Source organism: Nyctereutes procyonoides, unplaced genomic scaffold, assembly GCF_905146905.1.
Source record: "Nyctereutes procyonoides isolate TBG_1078 unplaced genomic scaffold, NYPRO_anot_genome, whole genome shotgun sequence".
Classification (NCBI taxonomy): domain Eukaryota; kingdom Metazoa; phylum Chordata; class Mammalia; order Carnivora; family Canidae; genus Nyctereutes; species Nyctereutes procyonoides.
The window spans coordinates 21615612-21638331 of NW_026575160.1; the positions used below are offsets into that span (position 1 = coordinate 21615612).

General features: G+C 36.0%; 1 protein-coding gene across 3 annotated transcripts in view; it reads left to right on the forward strand.

The window, feature by feature from the left end:
• Window positions 1-22720, forward strand: part of ANLN (anillin, actin binding protein) — a 49613-nt gene that overhangs the window by 21425 nt on the left and 5468 nt on the right. Inside the window, exons 8-22 of one of the 3 annotated variants that reach the window (XM_055314514.1) lie at window positions 1679-1805; window positions 5110-5220; window positions 5854-6065; window positions 6739-6884; window positions 7104-7251; window positions 8099-8234; window positions 9063-9245; window positions 10561-10687; window positions 11374-11422; window positions 11723-11779; window positions 12218-12256; window positions 13238-13259; window positions 14142-14254; window positions 15289-15342; window positions 19329-19415. In XM_055314514.1, coding sequence (XP_055170489.1) covers window positions 1679-1805; window positions 5110-5220; window positions 5854-6065; window positions 6739-6884; window positions 7104-7251; window positions 8099-8234; window positions 9063-9245; window positions 10561-10687; window positions 11374-11422; window positions 11723-11779; window positions 12218-12256; window positions 13238-13259; window positions 14142-14254; window positions 15289-15342; window positions 19329-19415 — 1611 coding nt within the window. The remainder of the gene's footprint in view (window positions 1-1678; window positions 1806-5109; window positions 5221-5853; window positions 6066-6738; window positions 6885-7103; window positions 7252-8098; window positions 8235-9062; window positions 9246-10560; window positions 10688-11373; window positions 11423-11722; window positions 11780-12217; window positions 12257-13237; window positions 13260-14141; window positions 14255-15288; window positions 15343-19328; window positions 19416-22720) is intronic. The other 2 variants (XM_055314515.1, XM_055314516.1) reach the window with 2 other exon arrangements.

Here is a 22720-nt window from a genome sequence, read left to right on the forward strand (position 1 = left end):
GAAGTACTGTAGAGGTGAGGGAGTGGAAGATATTGGTGAGATTGTGGTTGAACTGAAGGGTTGTGAAGTCTAACCTGGATGGAGCTGTAAGGAAATAGATGGTGGGGGGGGGGGGATCCCTGGGTGGCTCAGCAGTTGAGCGCCTGCCTTCGGCCCAGGGTGTGATCCCAGAGACCTGGGATTGAGGCCCACGTCGGGCTCCCTGCATGGAGCCTGCTTCTCCCTCTGCCTGTGTCTCTGTCTGTCTCTCTCTCTCTCCGTATCTCTCATGAGTAAATAACTAAAATCTTAAAATATATATATATATATATATATATATATATATATATATATATATATAGATGGGGGTGCCAGGAAGAAAAGCATCAAATGGCCAGAAGTCCCCATGAGGCCAAAGAACAGGATCTGGTAGGAATTCCTGAGTAAGAGAGCTGGAGAAATTGGAGGGTTTCAGGGAAGAAGCTGATTTTAGGTGATGGCTGAATTGGAGGGGTCGTGAAGATCTTTGGAGTTGAAGTATTTATGCAACTGAGGGATCAGGATGTTGGCTAGAAGGTACTTGTGGCTTCCGATACCACCAATGGCAGGCCTTGGACTGGAGAAGTAGGATGGCGAGTGCAGTGTAACCAGAGGGCTTGCACCTAGAGGAGCACGAACAGGAGGAGAGAATTACTAAGAGCTTCGAATTATTGTTGGAGACTGGGGAGGGGCTGTCTGTCATGTTGTCACGGTGCAGGGGAGAGAACCACCTTTATTACAGAAGATGGTAGGCAAGTCCTGCATTCACAAGAGAGTCAGGCCTGCAGCACAGCAGTAGATAGTTTACTCTCTGTGCATATAAAGCTTCTTCTAACTTGAGAGTCAAAATAGTCTGGAAGTCGCTCTGGAATAAGAATATGTGGGTTTGTAAACTGCTCATGGTCAGTTACTAGGCCAAGTGTGCAAGTCACTTAACTCCCCTTTTTATTCGTAAAATGGAAGTAACAGCACCTAACTTACAGGGTTACTAAAGGAGGACTGGGGAGGCAATAATGTCAAGTGCTTAGAAAGGTGACTGGCACATATTAGGCTCTGTGAAGCATTAGTTCCTATTATTTCTACTCTTATTTACTTATTTCTCCAATCCTTTAATCATAAAGCCTTTGCAAATCAAACAATGGAAGTTTCTCTTTCATGGCCTTATAGGCCTTATAAATGATTAAGACTCAGATAAAAAAAAAAAGACTCAGATGAGGGATTTTTTTTTTTTTCACATTCTGTTTTTGTTCCTTTTTTTTTTTTTTTTTTTTTGCCTTTTACCCACTGAGTAATTGTTAAGGGGAATCTTGATGTAGAACTGTCAGTAGATTTTATAGATGTGGGCTGAGGTAAGTGGCATAGGGGAATTGCCTTTCTCTGTGTGTGGCGTTCACTTTAATCAGTTTATCCTAAACTACTCTGGTGTGAATTTTCATTCTTGCCTCCTAGTCTCTTAAAGTCCATACTGGGAATTACCGAGAATACTGAACTAGCACTGAGGGCTTCTTGTGTTCTTAAACGTGGTTGGGACCTTTCACATACATTATTTTGTTCTGAGGAACCTTACATAGAATAACAACTCTTGTTTGTTTTCATTTAATAACATGTAAAAAGAAAAAAAAATCTGTAGTTTTGGAAATCTTCATTTGCTTTTTTGTAGGAAGTACACTGTCAGAACACTCCCCTCAAAAAACATCAAGCTGTTTCAAACACCCCATCGCTTCCAGTAACAGAAAAGGTAACAGAAAATCAAAGACCAGGAAAATCTTCCGGTACAGAACCTACAGGTCAGCATTTTCTATTTCTGCTCCATTTACAGGGTAGCTTTCTGTCTGCTATAGTTTTGGAAATTGCATTGGAAAACAGAAATACTGCTTTAATGTAAAAAGATAAATCTCTTTATTGCTACTCATTCTTTCAGTTCTAGCCTTGCAATGTGTGCTTTTTCCTTAGTTCTCTTTCCAGACTCAGAACTCATGCTCTTGATGGGGGGAGGATAAATTACTACAGCTCTGTTTTTTTGGGGGTGTTTTTTAGAAAGATTCAGTAAGATCTATTGAATTTTAGAGTGTGCATGCTGTTTAATTTAGCATCTCTACAAGTGTTTCTGTAAGTTGAATTCTTACAACTAGTGTGCAAAGATGTATATACAAACAGATGAATTGTAGCACTTTGTAGTAGTAATAAGGTATAAATGATCTCAACGTCCATCAGTAGAAAACTTTAAATTATGCTAAATCAATGTCCCCCAATATTATGTAGCTGCTTAATAGACTAAGAGCATTGTGTGGAAGGACATTTAATATGTCATAGACACTTAGCCATTTTTAAATTTTTAAAAAATTGTAAAAAACGCATTACTAAAATTTACCATCCTAACAAAAGTGCAAAGTTCAGGAGTGTTAAGTATATTCATATTGTTGTGGAACAGATCACTAGAATGTATTCATCTTGTAGAACTGAAACTATATACATCAAACAATAATTCCCCATTTCCTCCTCTCTTCAGCCTCTGGTAACCACCATTCTACTCTCTTTCTATGAATTTGACTACTTTAGAAACCTCATATAAGTGTAATCATAGTATTTGTCTTTTGTAACTAGCTTTTTTTTATTTTTATTTTTTATTTTTTTTTACTAGCTTTTTTTTAAAAAAAGTTTTATTTATTTATTTGAGAGAGAAAATGCCAGGGGAGGGGCAGAGAGACTTTAGCAGATTCCATGCTAAACACAGAGCCCAACTCAGGGCTCGATCCCATGACCCTGAGATCACAACCTGAGCCAAAACCAAATCGGATACTTAACCAGCTGTGGCGCCCAGGCACCCCTGTTACTAACATGTTTAATTTAGCATAATATCCTCAAGATTTCTCTATGTTGTAGCAAGTAACAGGAATTCCTTCCTTTTTAAGGCTGAATAATACACCATTGTGCATACATACATTTTGTTTAGCTACTTTCTATCAAGGACATTTTGGTTGCTTCCATCTCTTGATTATTGTGAATAGTGCTGCTATGGATGTGGGTATACAAATATCTCTTTGAGACTCTGCTTTCATTTCTTGGTATATACCCAGTATGGGGTTGCTAGATCATATAGTGGATCTATTTTAAGTATTTCAAGGAACCATTATACTATTTTCTATAGTAGTCACACCATTTTACAATCTCACCAACATAGCACAAATGTCCTAGTTTTTTCACATTCTTGTCAACACTTGTTATTTTCTTTCTTTCTTTCTTTTTTTTGATAGTAGCTATCCTTATGGTTGTGAGATGATAGCTCATTGTGATTTTTGATTTCTTTTATAATTAGTGATGTTGAGCATCTTTTCATATCCTCGTTGATTGTTTTTATATCATCTTTGGAGAAACATCTGTTCAAGTTCTTTGCCCATTTTCTAATCAGGGTATTTTATTTTTGTTGCTGTGTTTTAGGAGTTCTTTGTATATTCTGAATACATTAACCTCTTATCAGAAACATAATTTACAAATATTTTCCCCTATTCTATAGGTTGTCTTTGTAACTCTGTTGAATGTGTCCTTTGATGCACAGAAGTTTTTAAGTTTGAGGTAGTCCCATTTATTTGTGCTTTTGTGGCCTGTGGTTTTACTGTCACACCCAAGAAATTGCCAAATCCGTTGTCATGAAGCTTTTTCTCCTGTTTTGAATCTTACATTTGGGTCTTTAATCCACTGTGAGTTAATTTTTGTATATGGTGTCAGGTAAGGGTTCAGCTTCATTTTTCACATCTGAATATGTAGTTTTCCCAGCATCATTTGTTGAAGAGACTATCCTTTCCCCACTAAATCATCTTGGCAGCCTTGTAAAAGATCATTTGACCATATATATGAGGTTTTGTTTAGTGGCTCTCGATTCTGGCTATTCCATTGGCCTATGTGTCTGTGTTTGAGCCATACTGTGTTGATTACTGTAGGTTTTTTTTAATTTTTTATTTATTTATTTATGATAGTCATACAGAGAGAGAGAGAGAGAGAGAGAGGCAGAGACACAGGCAGAGGGAGAAGCAGGCTCCATGCACCGGGAGCCTGACGTGGGATTCGATCCCGGGTCTCCAGGATCGCGCCCTGGGCCAAAGGCAGGCGCTAAACCGCTGCGCCACCCAGGGATCCCGATTACTGTAGTTTTATAATATATTTTGAAATGAGGAAATGTCAGTCTTCTAATTTTGTTCTTTTTCAAAATTATTTTAGATGTTCAAGGTCCCCTGAAGCTATATGAATTTTAGGATGGTCTTTACTGTTTCTCCAAAAAATGCTATTAATAAGAATGCATTGAATCTGTATATTGGGTAGTATTGACATCTTGACAATATTAAATTTTCCAATCCATGAACATGGGATGTCTTTCCAGCTATTTGTGTTTTATTTAATGTCTTTCAGAAATGTTTTGTAGCTTTCAGCATACAAGTCTGTCACTTGGTTAGCTTTATTCCTAAGTATTTTATTCTTTTTTTTTTTTCTAAGTATTTTATCCTATGAACAGAGGTAATCTTACTTCTTTTCAAATCTGGATGTTTTTTATTTCTTTTTCTTGCCTGTTGCTCTGACTAGGACCTCCAGACTTTGCTGAATACAAGTAGTAAGAGTGATCACCCTTGTCTTGTTCTTGATCTTAGAGGAAAAGCTTTCAGTCTTTCTTACTGAGTATCTTGTTATATGCTATAGGCATTTCATATGTGGCCATTATTATGTTGAGATAGTTCCTTTCTGTTGCTAGTTTGTAAAGTGTTTTTATTGACACTTTTTTTTTTAAAGTAAAAGAAATGCACAACAGCATGCATAGTATGGTCACCTTCTGATAAAACAAAAGGATGTACACATTTGCATACATGGGGCAAAACTGAAAGAACAAACAGTAACCTGGTAATACTGGCATCCCCTTTATTTGGGGATGAAGAGAGAAATGGGAATGCAAAGACAGGACAGTTGTCTTGGGGGATTCTCTATACGTTTCAAGATTTAAAAAGCATAGTTTTATAATCAAAAGACAATACATAATATTCCTTAACTGAAAAATTCTAGGTTCTTAATATATGTTAATATGGTTTTTGTTACAATTTTTTTTAGGTTTTACTGAATGTAAAATGACGAAGTCTAGCCCTTTGAAAATCACATTGTTTTTAGAAGAGGATAAGTCTTTGAAAGTAACATCAGACCCAAAGGTCGAGCAGCAGACTGGTTGGTTTTTATGTTTCATTTCCTATTAATTCTGGACTCACTATAAGAGATAATATATTGGTAGAAACACATATTCAAATATTGTTTGTGTTCTGTATTTCAAAATGTCTTGTGATTCTGTAATATTCTCTCTTTTTTAACTAGGAAATACTCTAGCTTCCACAAAGAGATAGCAGTGTTAACAGTTGTCTTTTGGTCACAGACCCCTGTGAAAATCTGATTAAAGCTGTCACTCACTTTCACGGGGAAAGGAAATCTGCTCTTCTTCCACACTCTTTATATACTATTAGAGGAATTAGTGGTTCTTGAAGATTATTTGGGAACCCTGCTCTAAGTGATAGATTTTTCTGTTATTCACTGCCATGTGAGAGAGAACTCCCCAACAATAAAAAAAGAGTTTACTTGAAAGAACATTTTTTTCATAAGTCTGAAGCTTTTGGCAGTTATCTTGTCGTTTGCATTCTTCCTTAATATTCTTTCTTAAACCCAAAGCGTTGAATCAGCTTTTGACAGTTCCAGCCTCTATTGCTTTGCTATTTATTTAGTAAGCACATGAATGTTAGATCTGCTCTGCTATCCCTTTAATTCTCAAAGATCTGAGTCACAGAGTCCGCCTATTGGAATCTTTTTCAGAAGTGGTACGTGAAACTGAGATGAGTGTGGATGATGATGATGATATCAATAGTTCAAAAGTAATTAATGATATATTCAGTGATGTCCTGGTGGAAGGTGAGCTGGATGTGGAAAAGAGCGAAGAGGAGATGGACCATGAAGATGCACTGAATATCTCCTCGATGTCTTTACTTGCTCCATTAGCACAGACAGTTGGTGTGGTAAGTCCTGAGGTAAGGAAAGACTAAATGTCACCAGGCCTGGGACACAAAAAATAATAATGGGAACCCCTTTTGTTTTAGTTGGTACGTGGGGATTTGGCACTCTATAGCCAAGAGCATTCTGGAACTCTAATGTCAGTTCTCTTAAAAGAGAGCTTAAAATGCTTCAGTGGTTTCTTGTGACCTTAGATGAAATCCAAAATGTGACATGGTTTAAAAGACCAGATATGTGGCCTCAAATCCTGGCTCTGCTATTGCCAATACTAAAGTATTGGCCAGGTTATTTAACCTCTTTACCATAGTTCCCTCACCTGTTAAATGAAGTTGAAAATAGTGCAGGTTGATGGGAATATTACATCATTAGTATATTAGTAGTTAGCACCAGACAGATAAGTAACATTTATTGAGAGTGAACTGTTGTTATTAGTTATTACCCTAAATTGAATAACTAAAGCTCAGGAAATAGATTCAATTAGAAATATTTTGGCAAGTATAGGCTGTAGCTGTCTTTGAACTTTTATTCATTTACTATATATGAATTTATTTTAGTTTGTCTTGTTTTTATGATGAATCAGTTGACGTTTGGGATGTTTATTTCCTAACAATAGAGAATTTCTTTAATTCCTGAGAATTATCATTTAGGATCCATATCATAAAATCTAATACCTGTTGTGCTTCACTGCAGAGTTTAGTTTCCTCACCTAGATTGGAATTGAAAGATGCCAGTGTAAGTGATGAAAGCCCAAAGCCAGGAAAATTTCAAAGAACCCGTGTCCCTCGAGCTGAGTCAGGTGATAGCATTGGTTCTGAAGACCGTGATCTTCTTTATAGGTAAGAATGTTTTCACTCACTAAGGGTCATGGTTTAGATATAGCAAGTTGTGCTTCAATTTATAATTATAATGTTACTAATAATTCATCTATAAAACTTTGGAATGACTTGTGTCAGCCTCTCTTTTACCAAATGGCATTTTCCATCCCACATGCTTAATAAAAGAGAGTGCTCAATGTGTTGCTGGATTTCTAATAGAGTATACCTTATTTCCTGAAGCATTGATGCATACAGATCTCAAAGATTCAAAGAAACAGAACGTCCCTCAATAAAGCAGGTGATTGTGCGGAAGGAAGACGTTACTTCAAAGTTAGATGAGAAAAAGAATGCCTTTCCTGGTCAAGTTAATATCAAACAGAAAATGCAGGTATGTACTTCTGCAGATAGGAGATCGGGAGTGTTTTCTGTACTAAACTGTACATTCCTTAAGGACAAAGGCCCAGCCTTATTCATCTCTCTACCTTGAGTGACTAGAACAGTGTCTGACAGAGCTCAGTAAATTGCTCTTGAATTCAGTGTAACTTGAGAAAGGTCTTCTTAGTTGGAAATGTTAGCAACTTGTTTGATATTTCTGAAATATTTAAACATGTTTGTCATAAATATCCTTAAAGTATAATTATAAATTGGATGTGGTGGTGAAGTGTGAAACTTATTTTGCTCTTACAGGTTCTTTTATGCTAAGGAAGGCATTTTTAAAAGTATAGCATACATGTAATTTAAATAAAATGAATCAGATAAGGGTACTTCGGTGGCTCATCTGCCTTTGGCTTGGGTCATGATCCCAGGGTCCTGGGAATGAGCCCCATATTGGGCTTCCTGCTCAACAGGGTAGTCTGCTTCTCCCTCTCCCTCTGCTCCCTCTACTTGTGCTCTTTCTCTTTGTCAGATAAATAAATAAAATCTTTAAAAAAAAAATCAGATCATTTCTAAATCTTTACTACTCTCTTGAATATATAGCCCCAGTTATAATTTTAATAAGTATGAGTTGAAAGTCTTTTCATAAGAAAGAATGTTTGCAGTGTAATTACTACAGCATGTTGAATATTTTTGATGCATAGTATAGATGCTTGAACCGTGAAACAATAACATTTTGACTTTACTCTCTGGATATTTTGGAAATATGCAACAGGCTTAGTTAGAACTGAAGCTTAAATAAAGTGAAAATGGCGATGAAAAATGTGAATTTTTTTTCCTCCTTTCATTGGTTTCCCTAGGAGCTCAATAATGAAATAAATTTGCAGCAGACAGTAATCTATCAAGCTAGCCAGGCTCTTAACTGCTGTGTTGATGAAGATCACGGAAAAGGGTCACTAGAAGAAGCTGAAGCCGAGAGACTTCTCCTCATTGCAAGTACGTGTGATACACCTGTAACAATTCCAACAGAATTTCAAACCAGAAAAGACTATTTTGTCTGGGATAATTAAAAATCTTCATTTTAGGGGATCCCTGGGTGGCGCAGCGGTTTGGCGCCTGCCTTTGGCCCAGGGCGCGATCCTGGAGACCCGGGATCGAGTCCCACATCAGGCTCCCGGTGCATGGAGCCTGCTTCTCCCTCTGCCTATGTCTCTGCCTCTCTCTCTCTATCATAAATAAATAAAAAATTTAAAAAAAAATCTTCATTTTAAAGAAAGGGCTTTTCCTGTTTCAGTTCATCTATGTTTTTTGTTTGTTTTTCATAACATTTATGAATACTATGCATGTAGAATAAAATGTAGTTTGCGTGAAAGGAATTGGAATGCATTTGAAGAAATGTAGTTGTGAAAGAGTATGCCAAAAATGAATATATGAATATGTCTTTGTGTATGTGTGTATATATGTATGTTCATATACATACACACTGTCTCTGCACCTATCTGTCTACATGTAGCTAAAAAAAAGAATGAATTTTGTTGTGTATGTGTAGCGATGGATGACAGGGATGACAGGGCATGTTAGCATAGAGAGATTATACCACACAGGAAAACTAGCAAAAAGTTTAAGCATTAAATTATAAAGATGTGATAAACAGATGAGCAGTCAAGGTCTTACCCATCTACCTACCACCTTCCTTGTATAAAGAATTACGGATCTTGTCTTTGATCTTAAGTACATTTGCCACATCAGTGCATTTCCTTGAATTGGTCTCATGTAGAAACGGTTGCAGTTTTTGTATTTGTGATATTGTATATTTTTTCATAGCTGAGAAGAGAACACTTTTGATTGATGAGTTGAATAAACTGAAGAATGAAGGGCCTCAGAGGAAGAATAAGACTAGTCCTGTTGCCCCAAGTGAATTTGTCCCATCCAAAGGATCAGTTACTTTATCAGAAATTCGCTTGCCTCTAAAAGCAGATTTTGTTTGCGGTACAGTCCAGAAACCAGGTATGGTAATTTTTATTTGCATTACTTCTAGATCCGATGTTAAATTATGAATCTTACCTAGGTAGGAATTATGCAAGTAGAGCATGCAATAGGATACACAGCTTGTATCTTGGGCCTTTAGTTCCTTTAAAGAAGATAATATATACATAAAAATAACCAAGGGAAAATTTCATGTATGGGGTTGCTGATCCACACGGTAACAGACATGACTCTAACTGAAAGGAAGGTGAGTTAAACATAGTTTTGAGCATAAAATATTTTCCTAAGATGAGATATCTTGGTAGAGCAGATCATTCAACTTTCATTATTTAATTTTATTATGGAAAATATTGGGACATCTAAGAGAATCTGTTTTACTTTATTCTGATTAAAATTCATCCCCCAAATTTTGAATTATTGGCTATAGAGGTGAAGATGACCACCACAGTGAAGATTGTTCTATTGAAATTGTTACTGCCTTTGTCACTCTAGGTTGAATAAGTAAACTTTTCTAAACATGTATTCTATGGTAAATCAAAGCAAAGTGGGCAAAGGAGAATATGGCATCTGGATCTGAAAACAGGACAGGACAGGGTAATTATAGCAAGCTTAATAAAATCAAAGTTTTATTGAATTTTGGTAAAGTTCTTTTAAGATTCCTTTACATTTTCATTTGCATGGACCATTCTTTTTGAGGAAAAGGAGGTGAGACACTTCTAGACATAGGTGAGAAGTGAATTTGACGTACAGAGAAAAATAAAGAATGGAGATCTTTACAAGTTGTGGAATATTCTTGTAGGAACAAGATAATGCAGGTTCTGATAGTTGCTGTGGTCTGATTTTGGTGTGGTCTGGAAGAAATCTATTGGTGATATAGTATATAATTTGAGACATGTGAGTACTTACAGATAGTGAAGAAATAGTTTGTTTTTATTAGATTTTATCTCTGAGTAACTTTAACAGAAATATGGTATTTTAATCTGTTTGAAATAATAAACCACAATTTCCCTTTTGAGGACTATACTGTTTCCTAAAGAATCAGGAATCAATAGGTAAAATTTGAAGTCAGCAGATATTGAGGGATATGGAGTGATGTTATCTCAGTTCGCATGAATGATAGGAAGAGACCTTGATGATGCTTACTGGTGAAGATTATGACTGTTTGCTTATGTGTCTTAGCTTTTTGTATCTGGAAAGTTGATTTTAGTAATTTTTAGATAAATTACATAAATTAGTAGCAGTATAATTTTAATTTTATTCCTTGGTCTTCCAGAATGGTGATTAGCCAAATTTGATTTTGCTTGTGCTTATTATGTAATATGATTACTTTTTGCAGATGCAGCAAATTACTATTTCTTAATTATACTAAAAGCAGGAGCTGAAAATATGGTAGCCACACCGTTAGCATGTCCTTCAAATTCTCTTAATGGTGATGCTCTGACATTCACTACTACATTTACTCTGTAAGTAAATTAGGCTTTTGATGGTTCAAACACATTTTTCTTTTAATAGAGAATATAGATGGAATGTGTAGTCTTTGAAATGCAGTATCTTCATTCTTATAGGGACAAATAACTCCATTTCAGTTTGTTGGTTTAAATCTTTTATATGTTTCTGATACTTCTTTCCATTGAGTAGCGCATTTCTTCCATGTGACTATGGTTTTCAATGTTTTGATATATATATAGAATATAAACATACATTGTATCTTTAATAAAAAATAAGGTCCAGATTATATGTTATATAAATATATTAAGTAAACAAATATATACATATATAAAATCTGGACCTTAATTTTTTATATCTATTTTTTAAATCTTATAATGAACTTAATATTCCAACTCACTGAAGACATGTATTTAGTGTCACAAAGCTGTTGCAAAAATACAGAATCAAAATCCAGTTAGAAAAAAAGTGCTTATTAAAAATCTTCAATTGTAAAATACGAAAGATTTGACTTGTATTATAGGAAAAATAGACTGTTCTTACCAATTTTTATATTCCTTAATGGTTTATAACCACTGCCTGTAGTTAAAAACAACGTGAATTTCTTAACTCCCAGAATAATGCAACACTATCAGTGGCATTATTTTTAATGGCATAAGTTGATGTTTTCTTTACTGTTTTATTTAATGATTTATTTTTCCAGGCAAGATGTATCCAATGACTTTGAAATAAATATTGAAGTTTACAGCTTGGTAAGCAGTGAAGGCTTTCTAAAATAACCAATAGGGGATCCCTGGGTGGCTCAGTGGTTTAGCGCCTGCCTTCGGCCCGGAGCATGGTCCTGGGGTCCCAGGATCAAGTCCCACATCGGGCTCCTTGCATGGAGCCTGCTTCTCCCTCTGCCTGTGTCTCTGCCTCTGTCTCTCTCTCTCTGTGTCTCTCATGAATAAATAAATAAATCTTAAAAAATAAAATAAAATAAAATAACCAATAGTATGTTTTTCTTAGAAATATTAGATCTTAAACTAATTATGCTTTGTGTTTGTGTATAGGTACAAAAGAAAGACCTCTCGGGTCCTGATAAGAAGAAAAAGGCATATAAGTCTAAGGTGAGAATGAAAAACCCAGTAAAAGTATTATCAGAAACAATAGGTGTATCAGTTTTAATTGCTCTACATTTGACAACCAGCTTTTATAACCCCTTGAGATGTCTTGCAAGCCTTTCTTCTGAACTCTTGCCTGCCTCGTCCTCGGTTAACCAGTACTTAGAAATGATGTGCAGACAGAAGCAGGAGTACCTGCGGGTTGATTTCTAGCTTTCCCGTCTTTGCTCTTTTGTGCTTTTCCTAAGTCATCATTTAGAAAAATTTTATTTTAACTCTAATAAAAACAGGAATGACAGTACGGAAAAGCCATAATAGAGGACTCAAGTATAATGTATTCATATTTCAGAATTATCTTCTGTGTGGGAGTATCTTATGGTTGATTAGTTTTAAGCCCTGAATCATAATGTTTAGCAGGAAAGACACTGTTATCTTTTCTTCTAGGCGATTACTCCAAAGCGACTCCTCACATCTATAACTACAGTAAGTAAATTCTTAAAAAATTTAGCTTCCTTGAAATCTGCATCTTACACACAGGATTGTAAATTGGTTAATCATTTCTAAACCCTTAGCACTATAGAAATCTTTTTTTTAATCTTTTAAAATTTAAATTCAAGTAATTCACATATAATGTATTTATTAGTTTCAGAGATAGATGTCAGTGATTCTTCAGTCTTATATAATACTCATTATAGTGCTCATTACATCACCCAGTTACCCCATCCTTCAACCCCCTCTTCCCTCCAGAGACTCTCAGTTTGTTTCCTGTGATTAATAACCTCTTACCGTTTGTCTCTCTCTGATTTCATCTTATTTTTTCCTCTCTTCCCCTATGATCCTGTTTTGTTTCTTAAATTCTACAAACAAGTGAGATCATAAGATAATTGTCTGTCTGATTGATTTATTTTGCCTAGCATAATATCCTCTAGTTCTGTACACGTCATTGCAAATGACAAGATTTCATTTATTTGATGGCTAAGTAGTATTGCATTGTATACATACACACACACACACACACGCACGCACGCACCTCTTTATCCATTCATCTGTTAATGGACATCTCAGTTCTTTCCATGGTTTGGCTATTGTGCATTGCTGCTATAAACATTGGTTTGCAGGTGCTGCTCTGGATCACTACTTTTGTATCTTTGGGGTAAATACCCAGTAGTGCTGGATCATAGATAGGGCAGCTCTATTGTCAACTTCTTTAAGAACCTCCATACTGTTTTCCAGAGTGGCTGCACCAGTTTGCATTCCCACCAGCAGTGTTAGAGAGCACTATGGAAATCTTTAAAATATACTACTGGGGAGAAAAATCTCTGCTATTTAAGTAGGGAAAAATAATGTTTTCTGAAATATAGCCTTTGCATTGTTAAAGAGTTTAGTATTTAATATTTAAATCTTTGTATCAAATAAAGGAAATGATAGGTTTCTACTTTACACTGATTTTTTTTTTTTTTATAGAAAAGCAGTGTTCATTCTTCAGGTGAGTGGATCTTAAACTATTTCAAACACCAGAATAAGGAAACGAGCTAAGCAACAGCACACATGCTTTATACATATAGGCGTCTTGATGTTCACCTTAGCCTCCTTTGAATAATGTTTTCTGTATGGTTTTTAGTAATATATAAGATTACTGGCTGGAATAGCACGCTGTCAAATGTTGCCATAGGCTGTCAGGCCTCATGTTATTCAGGCTCTAGCAGGCAGTACCAATGTGCTACCAGTCACCCAGCCACAGCTGCAGCTGGTAGTATCACGCTTCACCCCAACTTTTGTTGTTCTGGAAATTTGTTTTGTGCTCTCCACATTATGGACTTTACTTCTTTTAACTTTACAACCATGACTGGCATTGTGTATCATGTCAGACAAACATGTTTATAGTTCACTGGGAACCTGAGTGCCAGGAAGCTGGGAAAGGCATTTTCAAGAGTGGTATTAGGCCTGAGTTTTCCAAGGGGGATAAGGACGGAGTTGGTTTCACTCACCTCCTTTGGGCTTCCGGTCTCTTCTTGGTACAAGAAGGTAGCTAGGAAGAACTTTGCAGATACAGTCTCTGCTGCTGATTATGTTATCTTAGACTAGAGCGTTGAATCCTTTTTACATCTCTTTTCAGAAAATTGTTTTATTTATACATTTTTAAGTTCTGTGTCTTAAAAATGCATCATCCCAAAGGAGTGATAAGGAATGTCTATGCTATTTTACCCAAGTGAAATATAAAGTATTTCAGTTTTCCTTCATTCTTTAGAGATAGAGGAAAATGAACAGTTTTCTCTGTGACAACTTAATTTCTGTTGGGCTGTAGTGAAGAATTGTTATTTACACTTATAAAATTCACTGAACTAAACTTCATTTCCTTTCTCTACAGTCATGGCCAGCCCAGGTGGTCTCAACGCTGTGCGTACCAGCAACTTTGCCTTGGTTGGATCTTACACGCTGTCGTTATCTTCAGTAGGAAACACTAAATTTGCACTGGACAAGGTACTCTAAATTTATGTATTTATTTACTCTTAGAGAAAATAGGTCAATGGAAATGCCCCAGGACTTTCAAGTATTTTGAAATCTTTGGCTGAAAATGTATGTTCTTAGAATTGTACATTTTAACTAGGCATGGGTGTCCCTACATTTTTGATGTTGCAAGTATTTCTGTCTCATCTCTTAACAGTTGAATCTTCAAAGTAGTGTATACTGATTATTCTAAAGGTTATTTCTGACTACAGGCATATTATTTCTTGCATGTAGATGTTAAGCTTACAGTTTTAAATGTAGTAACTTGCCCATTTGAACAAATATTTTGAAATGATTACGATTTTATAGATTTTGTTTTGACAAGATAGGGAAAGATAGGTTAATTTCTTAGAAGAGTACTCATGAGTCTAAGGGATTTCTTTCCCATACTTTTCTCCCCAAACTAAAGGTCTCAAAGTTCAGATCTGTATCCTGTCACTATAGTGTTTTTTCACCATAATGTGATATGACTAAACTTTTAATAGCCAACATGGCATTTTAGTGAGATAACTAGTGGCAAACTTTGGTCCTTGGGCTGACTCTTATGGTATAACACAAGAGTATTTTTAAATTGTTAAGAGATTTTATTTTCCTAGTTGGAAAATGGAGGTGATGAAGTATAAGAACCAGGAGGCCTGGTTTCTTGTATTAGCCATGCTAGTAATTTCCTTTTTTTTTTTATTTTTATTTTTATTTTTTAGTAATTTCCTTTTTAATGTCGAACAAAGTCATGTCATTTCTCTGGGATCTTGTTTTCCCAAAAGAGAATATTCGGTTAGATGAAAATAATCCAACTTTAAATTTCTATGAAACATTTTTCTTTTAGTTGTTAGACATAAAACAGACTACCTTTGGAATTTTGATTATTGTTGATGCATAAATGTGTTTTAACATGTTAATTTAAAAACATTTATATAACTTTTTATTTGATAATTCAGCTAGTTTAACAAATTGAGTGATCTTGGGTCTTTTTTTTTTCTTTTTGTCTTTTATTTTGTTTGTTTTAGATAAATTATGATGTAAAAGAGCGAGAGCTACTGGGCTATATGTTCCAGGAAAAGGTTGCCATATTTTCTTTGCTTGAAACTAATGAGTTTAAAAAATCAATCCTTAAGTTTTGGCTCATATGTATTCATTTCACTAACCACTCTCGTGTGTTCTTGGTTATTTTAAATAACTAAGGACATGATGTACATTATTCTTTCTTTAGATTCTTTCAGGTGGGCATCTTTTTCTTTACTCTCATAGTTCTTTAAAGATTTTTCTGACAGTCCTCTTACTTTTTTTCCATGCATGTTTGGCACTTGGGCTTTTCTTCTATTTTCTTTTTTCAAGTTAAATTTGTTAAGATTCTATAGTCCCTTGGACTTTGATTTTCTGGGTACTAAAATACCAAATTAATAACTAACACTAAAATGTGTTCAATGTATTCAGTTGTCTAAAACTAAAATGTATTTAATATTGTTGACCTCTCCTACATTGAAAGAGCTACTGATGATGTTTTAGATAAAAGTAGTCTCTCAGTTGATGATGCTTCATTTAGTGATTTTGAAATTAAAATGCATTTAATGCTAAAATTAGACTAAATATAATCATGCTTTATGAGGGTTATTTTTAGGATTTTTAATATCCTTGCAAAGATCAATTGCAAGCATTCTGTGGGTATATAGAAATTTACAAAATGCCAGTTTCTGCATATGTAAGAGATTATTAATCTTTAAAATGAAAGTTTTCAATGATGTATGTTAAATATAGACTAGTCTTGAAAAATTGGGTGCCATTTTAATTCAAAATATCACACTTACAAATTTAAAAAAAAAAGTGGTATTTCCATTCTCTTAATTTCTTTGCAATTATAACTTAAATAGCCAAATGCATAATTCAATACAAAATCACTCAATTTAATTGGTTGTGTCTAATACTTTATATATAATCTCTTCCTGAATCAAATACCATATAATCAGACATAAAATTTGTCTCAGATGTGCTTTTGTGAGTGGCAGGAAGAAGCAAATATGTGTTCTAATAGTTTATAGTTGATTTAGGAGAATATTTAAAATAGTTAAATTAGATGTTCTTTAAGTTGGTGAGAAAAATGGAAGACCTTCTGTAGTCCTATGGTAACCCTCCTTAATTGACTTTGAGAGAATAGACAAGTCACCCATATCCTACCAGATGCCAGTGATAAAAGGGAGTGTTTGCTTATTTTATTGGTGCTGTGACCAACAATACAGCAGTCACAAAGGTTATCTCTGAGATCACCTTCAGAATGGAATTTCTATTGAGGTTTACCCACACTGTTTGCTCTATGGATTTAGGATACCACTGATAGCGATTGTCTTCCTATTTGAGGTTAAATCTGGCATCCTGCAATTTAAATTATGAATCTCAATGAGTCACCGACTCTCAAATCCTTTCTTTGAATAGAGAATCCAAAATAGTCATAGATTTTATTACACTTTCATGATAAAGGGAGGACATCCCACAGCCCATCTTTTGATTTAAAGAAACTTCATAGGTATTTATACCCTATTAGAAAGAGAGATATCATTTTAAATAGTAGTAGGACAAACAATTGTGAAGTAAAACAACCAATTAGCATTGTAGAATTTCGAGGTTATAGGAAGAGTATTAGGTGTTCTGCTGTGCCCAAAGCTATCTGGTGTACACCCTTTGGCTCGGTATAATTATTAACAATACTGCTTTCTCTCAGAAATATCCCACTGTTATGAAAAATTACAGCCACCCTGGTTATAAGTTACATTTTATAGCTCTTAACAATAATCTTAGAAGTGCAAATATCTTCAAAGACCCTTTTGTTAAACAGAAAACGGAATACATCCAACATTTTCACGTATTTCTGTACTCAGCAGGGGGTAGTGATATTGACCCTTGTGTGAGTATTTTCAATTCACCTCATCAGGACAAGCTTCTGACCAAGAATATTGTCAACTTTTCACAGCTGTGGAGTTAAGAGTGAACATTTTCTTCTAGTTTTTCTGAGATGCTTTGTACCAGCAGCATTCTCTGGGTTCACCGTGGGATTCTATTAATTAGCATTGAGAGCCTGAGGAACTGAAAACTGACAATGTGGAAAAGAAAAGAACGAGGGAATTTATAACAAAGGATAATGAGGCACATGATGTTTTGGTTCTACATTATGGATGCCTTTTAAATTGAGAAAGTTAAAAAAAAAGTTAAAAAATAAATTGAGAAAGTTAGAGGCTTGTCTCATGAAATTAGTCTCTTGAAATCTCTACTTTCTGGCCAAGAACTCCCCTTGGAGTTTTCTTTATTGTGTTGGAGGATTGAATTGTTGGAAACTAGCCTTACACCCAAAAGGTTTTTTTACACTTAAAAGTAACTTCTCTTTGGCTTTTCTGATACCTTAGGACACATCTTGCTAACAGATGCACAAAATAAATGGAGGTAAACCACAGATGCTCACAGACACACTTCAGAGCTATGGCAGCTTGATGCTGAGATGCTGAGTGTGGGCCCCTGGTAAAGAGTTGGATGCCATCTTGCTGTTTGGGGTGCACGTTGCCTCCATAACAGCTAGCTGCAAAACTAATGCTATTTTTTGCTTTTTGCTTTTTTTCATAAAAGTGAAACTCTTCTTTGGCTTTCTTTCAGTTAGCAAAAACAGGTACTAATGTAGGTATTTTGTAAAAGTGCAGTGGGCAGACTTGAAAATTTAGGGGTTACCTGTGTACCACATTTTCTTTCTTATTTTTAATAGGAAAACTGGGTACTTATTTGGCCTAACAGTATCCTTTTAGCAAACATTTGTTGAATGCCTGACAGTATGCTATGAGAACAGACATGAAAAAAACACAGTAGTTGATCTCAGGAATCTGCTATGCAAAGTACAGGGCTGTGGCTTCACACACAAAAGAGAAGACATTGGAGAGTTTCAGATCCTGGAAGACAAACTTCATGCTTTGAGAAAAATAAGATCTTGGTGGCCTAGAGTAGTTTTCATACTCAGAAGTGGGGAGAAAGGAGTCGGTACCATAGTGTCTGTCTCCGTTCATTTGTTGATGAACATATAGGTTGTTTGCCCCTCTTGCTGTTGTGAAGAATGCAACGAACACGGGAGTGCACACATCCCTTAAGAATCTAGTTTTAAATCTTTTGGATAAATACATAGAAGATCACTTGATTATGTAGTGCTTCTATATTTAATTTTTTGAGAAACCTCACAGAAAAGCTTTCAATTTTGATAAAGTCTAATTTATCTATTTTGTTGTTCATGTTGTTGCTTATACTCTGGGTCATATCTGAGACCATGTTGCTAAATCCATGATCATGAAGATTTACCCCTCTGTTTTCTTCTAAGAGTGTTATGGTTTTATCTGGTGTGTTTAGGTCACTGATCCATTTTAAGTTAATTTTTGTATATGATATTGAGATAGGGAACCAACTTCACTCTTGCATATAGCTGTCTTTCCCTAGCACCTTTTATTTACAAGACTACTCTTTCCTTGTTGAATGGCCTTGGTTCCTTGTACCCTTACCATGTTATTTTGATTATTGTAGCTTTGGATTAAATTTTGAAGTTAGAAAGTATGATTCCTTAAATTTTGTTCTTTTTCAAGATTGTTTTGGTAATTAATAATGGGGACCTTTAGAATTCAATTCCATATGAATTTGGGGATCAGCTTTTCCATATCTGAAGCTCGGTATTCTTTACTGCTGAGTAATAATGTATTGGATTAATTTACCAGTTGAGTATATTCTGTTGATGGAGAATGGATAAACACATGTATTCTCTTCTTAAATCTCTATTTTCTTTTTCACATTTACTTGGGACTTAGGGTTCTGTTTTTATCAAACTCTACCTTGAATGAATTTATTCTTCAAAAGCACTTGTTGGTAAGGAACCAGTGGCTGTATGGGCCACCTGTTCTCCATTCCAACTTTAGAAAATACTGTGCTTTCAAGGCATAATCTTCTTTATTCATGATTTATACATGTTTTATCAGGGGAAAAAAAATCACACTTTGAAACCGTTTTGCAAATAACTTATCCTCTGTCTTCCCAGGTGCCCTTTTTATCTCCTTTGGAAGGTCATATTTATTTAAAAATAAAATGTCAAGTGAATTCAAGTGTTGAAGAAAGAGGTTTTCTAGTAAGTAGCATCACTTAATCTATATTTTTCTTTTTTCGTGTTGTGAAGTATAGACTTGGTTTTGCATAGGAATGAAAACCCGTGAGAGTCAGTGATACATGGGTTCAGTAAAGATTTGTTGCATGTCCGTTGTATGCCAGCCAGTCACTGCTGGAATTGGAATCTAACAGGCCACAAAAAATAATCCTTCCCCTCAGAAGCTTCTAGTTTAGCAGGGAGAAATACACAAACTGGCAAGTGCGACACAGGGCTGTAAGAGGTGGGAGCGTAGAGTGTGTGGGGGTTACTAGTGGGACATCAGGTCTGGATATAAGTAAGTCAGCCAAGGAGAAGAGGAGGAAGAAGTGCCCCAGGTAAAGGGAAGAACATGTACAGTGGCCCAGAGGGCCCTTCCCTCTCTCACCCCCACTAAGGATAAGGACAATCGAGAAGAGTGATTGCAGAGGACAGTGTGGTTAGGGGAGAAGGGGCTCAGGGTTAAAGGGCCTTTGAATTGGTCTGTATCTTAAGGCCAGCAAGATCTGCTTGTAGGATCTTAGGCAGAGGCATAACATCATATGTGGGGTTTAGAAAAGTCATCCTGCCTGACATGTGGAAAGGAGGTTGGAGACTGGTAAGGAGACAGTCACTCCAAGAGGGGCTGGGGACTGGCAGGGGGACGAGCTGTCCCGGAGAAATGAAGCAGGAAGGACTGGGTGGTTTTGGGTGGGTGGCATAGGGGGTGGAAAAGCAGAAATAAGGATGTCATCCAGATCCCTGCCTTGTACGACTTGTTGGGTGGCAGTGATGCCACCAAGGTGTAAGGGATCTTGGGGAGGAGCAAGTGTATGTTTGGGTAGAAAATCTTTTTCGCCCCCTAAATGTTATTGGGCAAAGTTGCGGATATACAGCAATGGTGATAGAATTTTACAACAAACATCCATATACCAACCATCTAGATTGTGCCTTTAACATATTCTACTCTCTTTGCTTCATCATGTATCTACTGCCTAGCCATCCTTCTAGCTATTACTGTGGCCACTGCTGAAAATAACCATGTTTGGGGGGAAGAATCTTAAAAGTATACCGTAGACATTAGCATGTTCCTCCAAATCTTAAGCATACATCCCTGAGTTTTGACACACGCATACATTTGCATAACCCAAATTTCTATTAAGATCTAGAACATTGCCCCAGAAAGTTCCTTCATGCCCCGAGGTGGGAAGTTTGGGTGAGTTAAGTTTTAAACAATTTGAATTTTAGGTGCTTCCAAAGATCTGAGTTTAAAACTCAAGATAGACATTTTGGTTGAGGTGAAGATTTGGAAATCTGCATCCTAGAGATAAGTAAATGAAGCACAGGGGGAGTTAGAAACAGGAAGAGCACTAACATTTAAGCCATAGACCTAGAAAGAGAAGCTCTCAAAGGAACCTACCAGGAGGGCAGTGTGTCATGGTTGCCAAGAAAGAAAGAACTGAAAGAGGGAGCAGTCAAGTTAGATCAGGACCTATATTAGAGACTGTGGGACTCATTTACAAGGCAGAGAACAAAGCTGGATTGCAGATGGTTATGGACAGGGTGGGAGGTGAGGAATGAGTGCCAGCGGCTCTTTGAAACAAAGTTTGGCTGTAAAGTAGAAAGAGATAGAGTATGGTACTTGCAAAGCTATGTAGAGTAAAGAAAGGATTTGGTTGACATTTTAATAAGATCAGAGAGACTTGAGAATCTTTAATTTCAGATGTGTGGCTTCTAATAGGGCAGAGAGGTCAAAAATGCAATGGGGAACCTGTGCTGAGGTTAAGGGGTAATATGTGGAATGAGATCATGAGCATGAGAAGAAATAAGACCCAAGCCACACTTCCCAGGATTGATTGAACAACAGTAATGTGGGTCCATTTCTGCATGGATTTGTTTCAATAAATACATACAGCACTGTGAATGTATTTTCTCAGCATTTTCTTTTCTCTGGCTTTATTGTAAGAGTACAGTCTATAACACGTATAACATGCAAAATATGTGTTAATTGACTGCTTAAGTTATCGTTATGGCTTCTGGTCAATAGTAGGCTATCAGTAGTTCAGTTCTGATGGGAGGTTCCGGGGGAAGTCAAAAGTTATATGTGGATTTTTGGCACCTCTTAACCTCAGGGTTGTTCAGGGGTCAACTATTACTTTTTCTATGATCAGAGGAGAAAAGTATGTGTGTAGAATACAAAGAAGATTGTGGGTATGGTGCCAAAGAAAAGAAAATCTAATCGCTTTGGTTTTCTTTATGAAGCAAGAAATTTGAATGATATAAAGGATTTCACAAAATCAGTGTGCAGTTGCTATCAAAGGGTACAGAAAGAAAAGCTCTGTGGCCAATGTGACTAAATCAGACTGCCCTAGTTTTTTTCACATGTAAATCCAGTAGATGGCACTAGATGTTCTTGGAAAAGTTTTTATAAATCTGACTTGACAGCAGTGTTTACCTACTGATTTTTCTTTTAATGTAAATATTTTAATATTTTACTGTAGATACCTTTAGCAACTGATAGACTTTGTTATGGCCACTAGTTCATTTGCACATAATGTCTGACTTGCTTAATTTTTGAGCTGGGCTCTTAACTAGGTTAGCATTAGTTAGATCTTTTCAGGTTTGCTCCTGGGCCTATAACCCATTCTTACCACATCTACACTTACAGAAGTGTGGCAAGAAATTTCTCAGAACTCCCTTAAATAAATTCTGTCCCTTGCCAAACTGTGCCTTTTAATTACTTCTGCCCTCCATAAAATAGAGATAGTAATCGAAATTAAAGTTGCTTGGTTCCATTTTCCTTCCTCATATGCCAGGGACAGCTGGAAGGAAGGCAATTATCGACCAGAGAAACTTGCCAAGTGATTCTAAAACGGTGCTAGTCTAGCTCTGCCTTGACCAATGAGCAACAAGAGAGAAGTTCTGGATTTGGCTAGAAGGTTCCAGTTCTGCTTTGTGATTATGTGTTGTCATTTAGTTTCCTTGGCCTACACTTTCCTCAGCTATAAAAATGAAAATGCTGTCCTTTTTTTATTCTTCTCTGATCATAGTTGGGTATAATAATAATGTGTTATTTCTTACCCATCAAATTTTTCCTTGTCTATTAGCTTTATGATGTAAAGGGTGAGCATAAACATAAGAGGGAGCTGGTGAGTCATTTATACTAATTTTGTGCTTGAGATTGAAATAGCAACATTCTTCTTTTTTTTTCCCTGGATGGTTGTGAGCCAGTGTTGCCTAGAAAAGCATGCCTTGAGGAGGAAAGAGGATAAACTGGGGAGGAAGAATTAAAGGTGGGGTAAGAGGATATA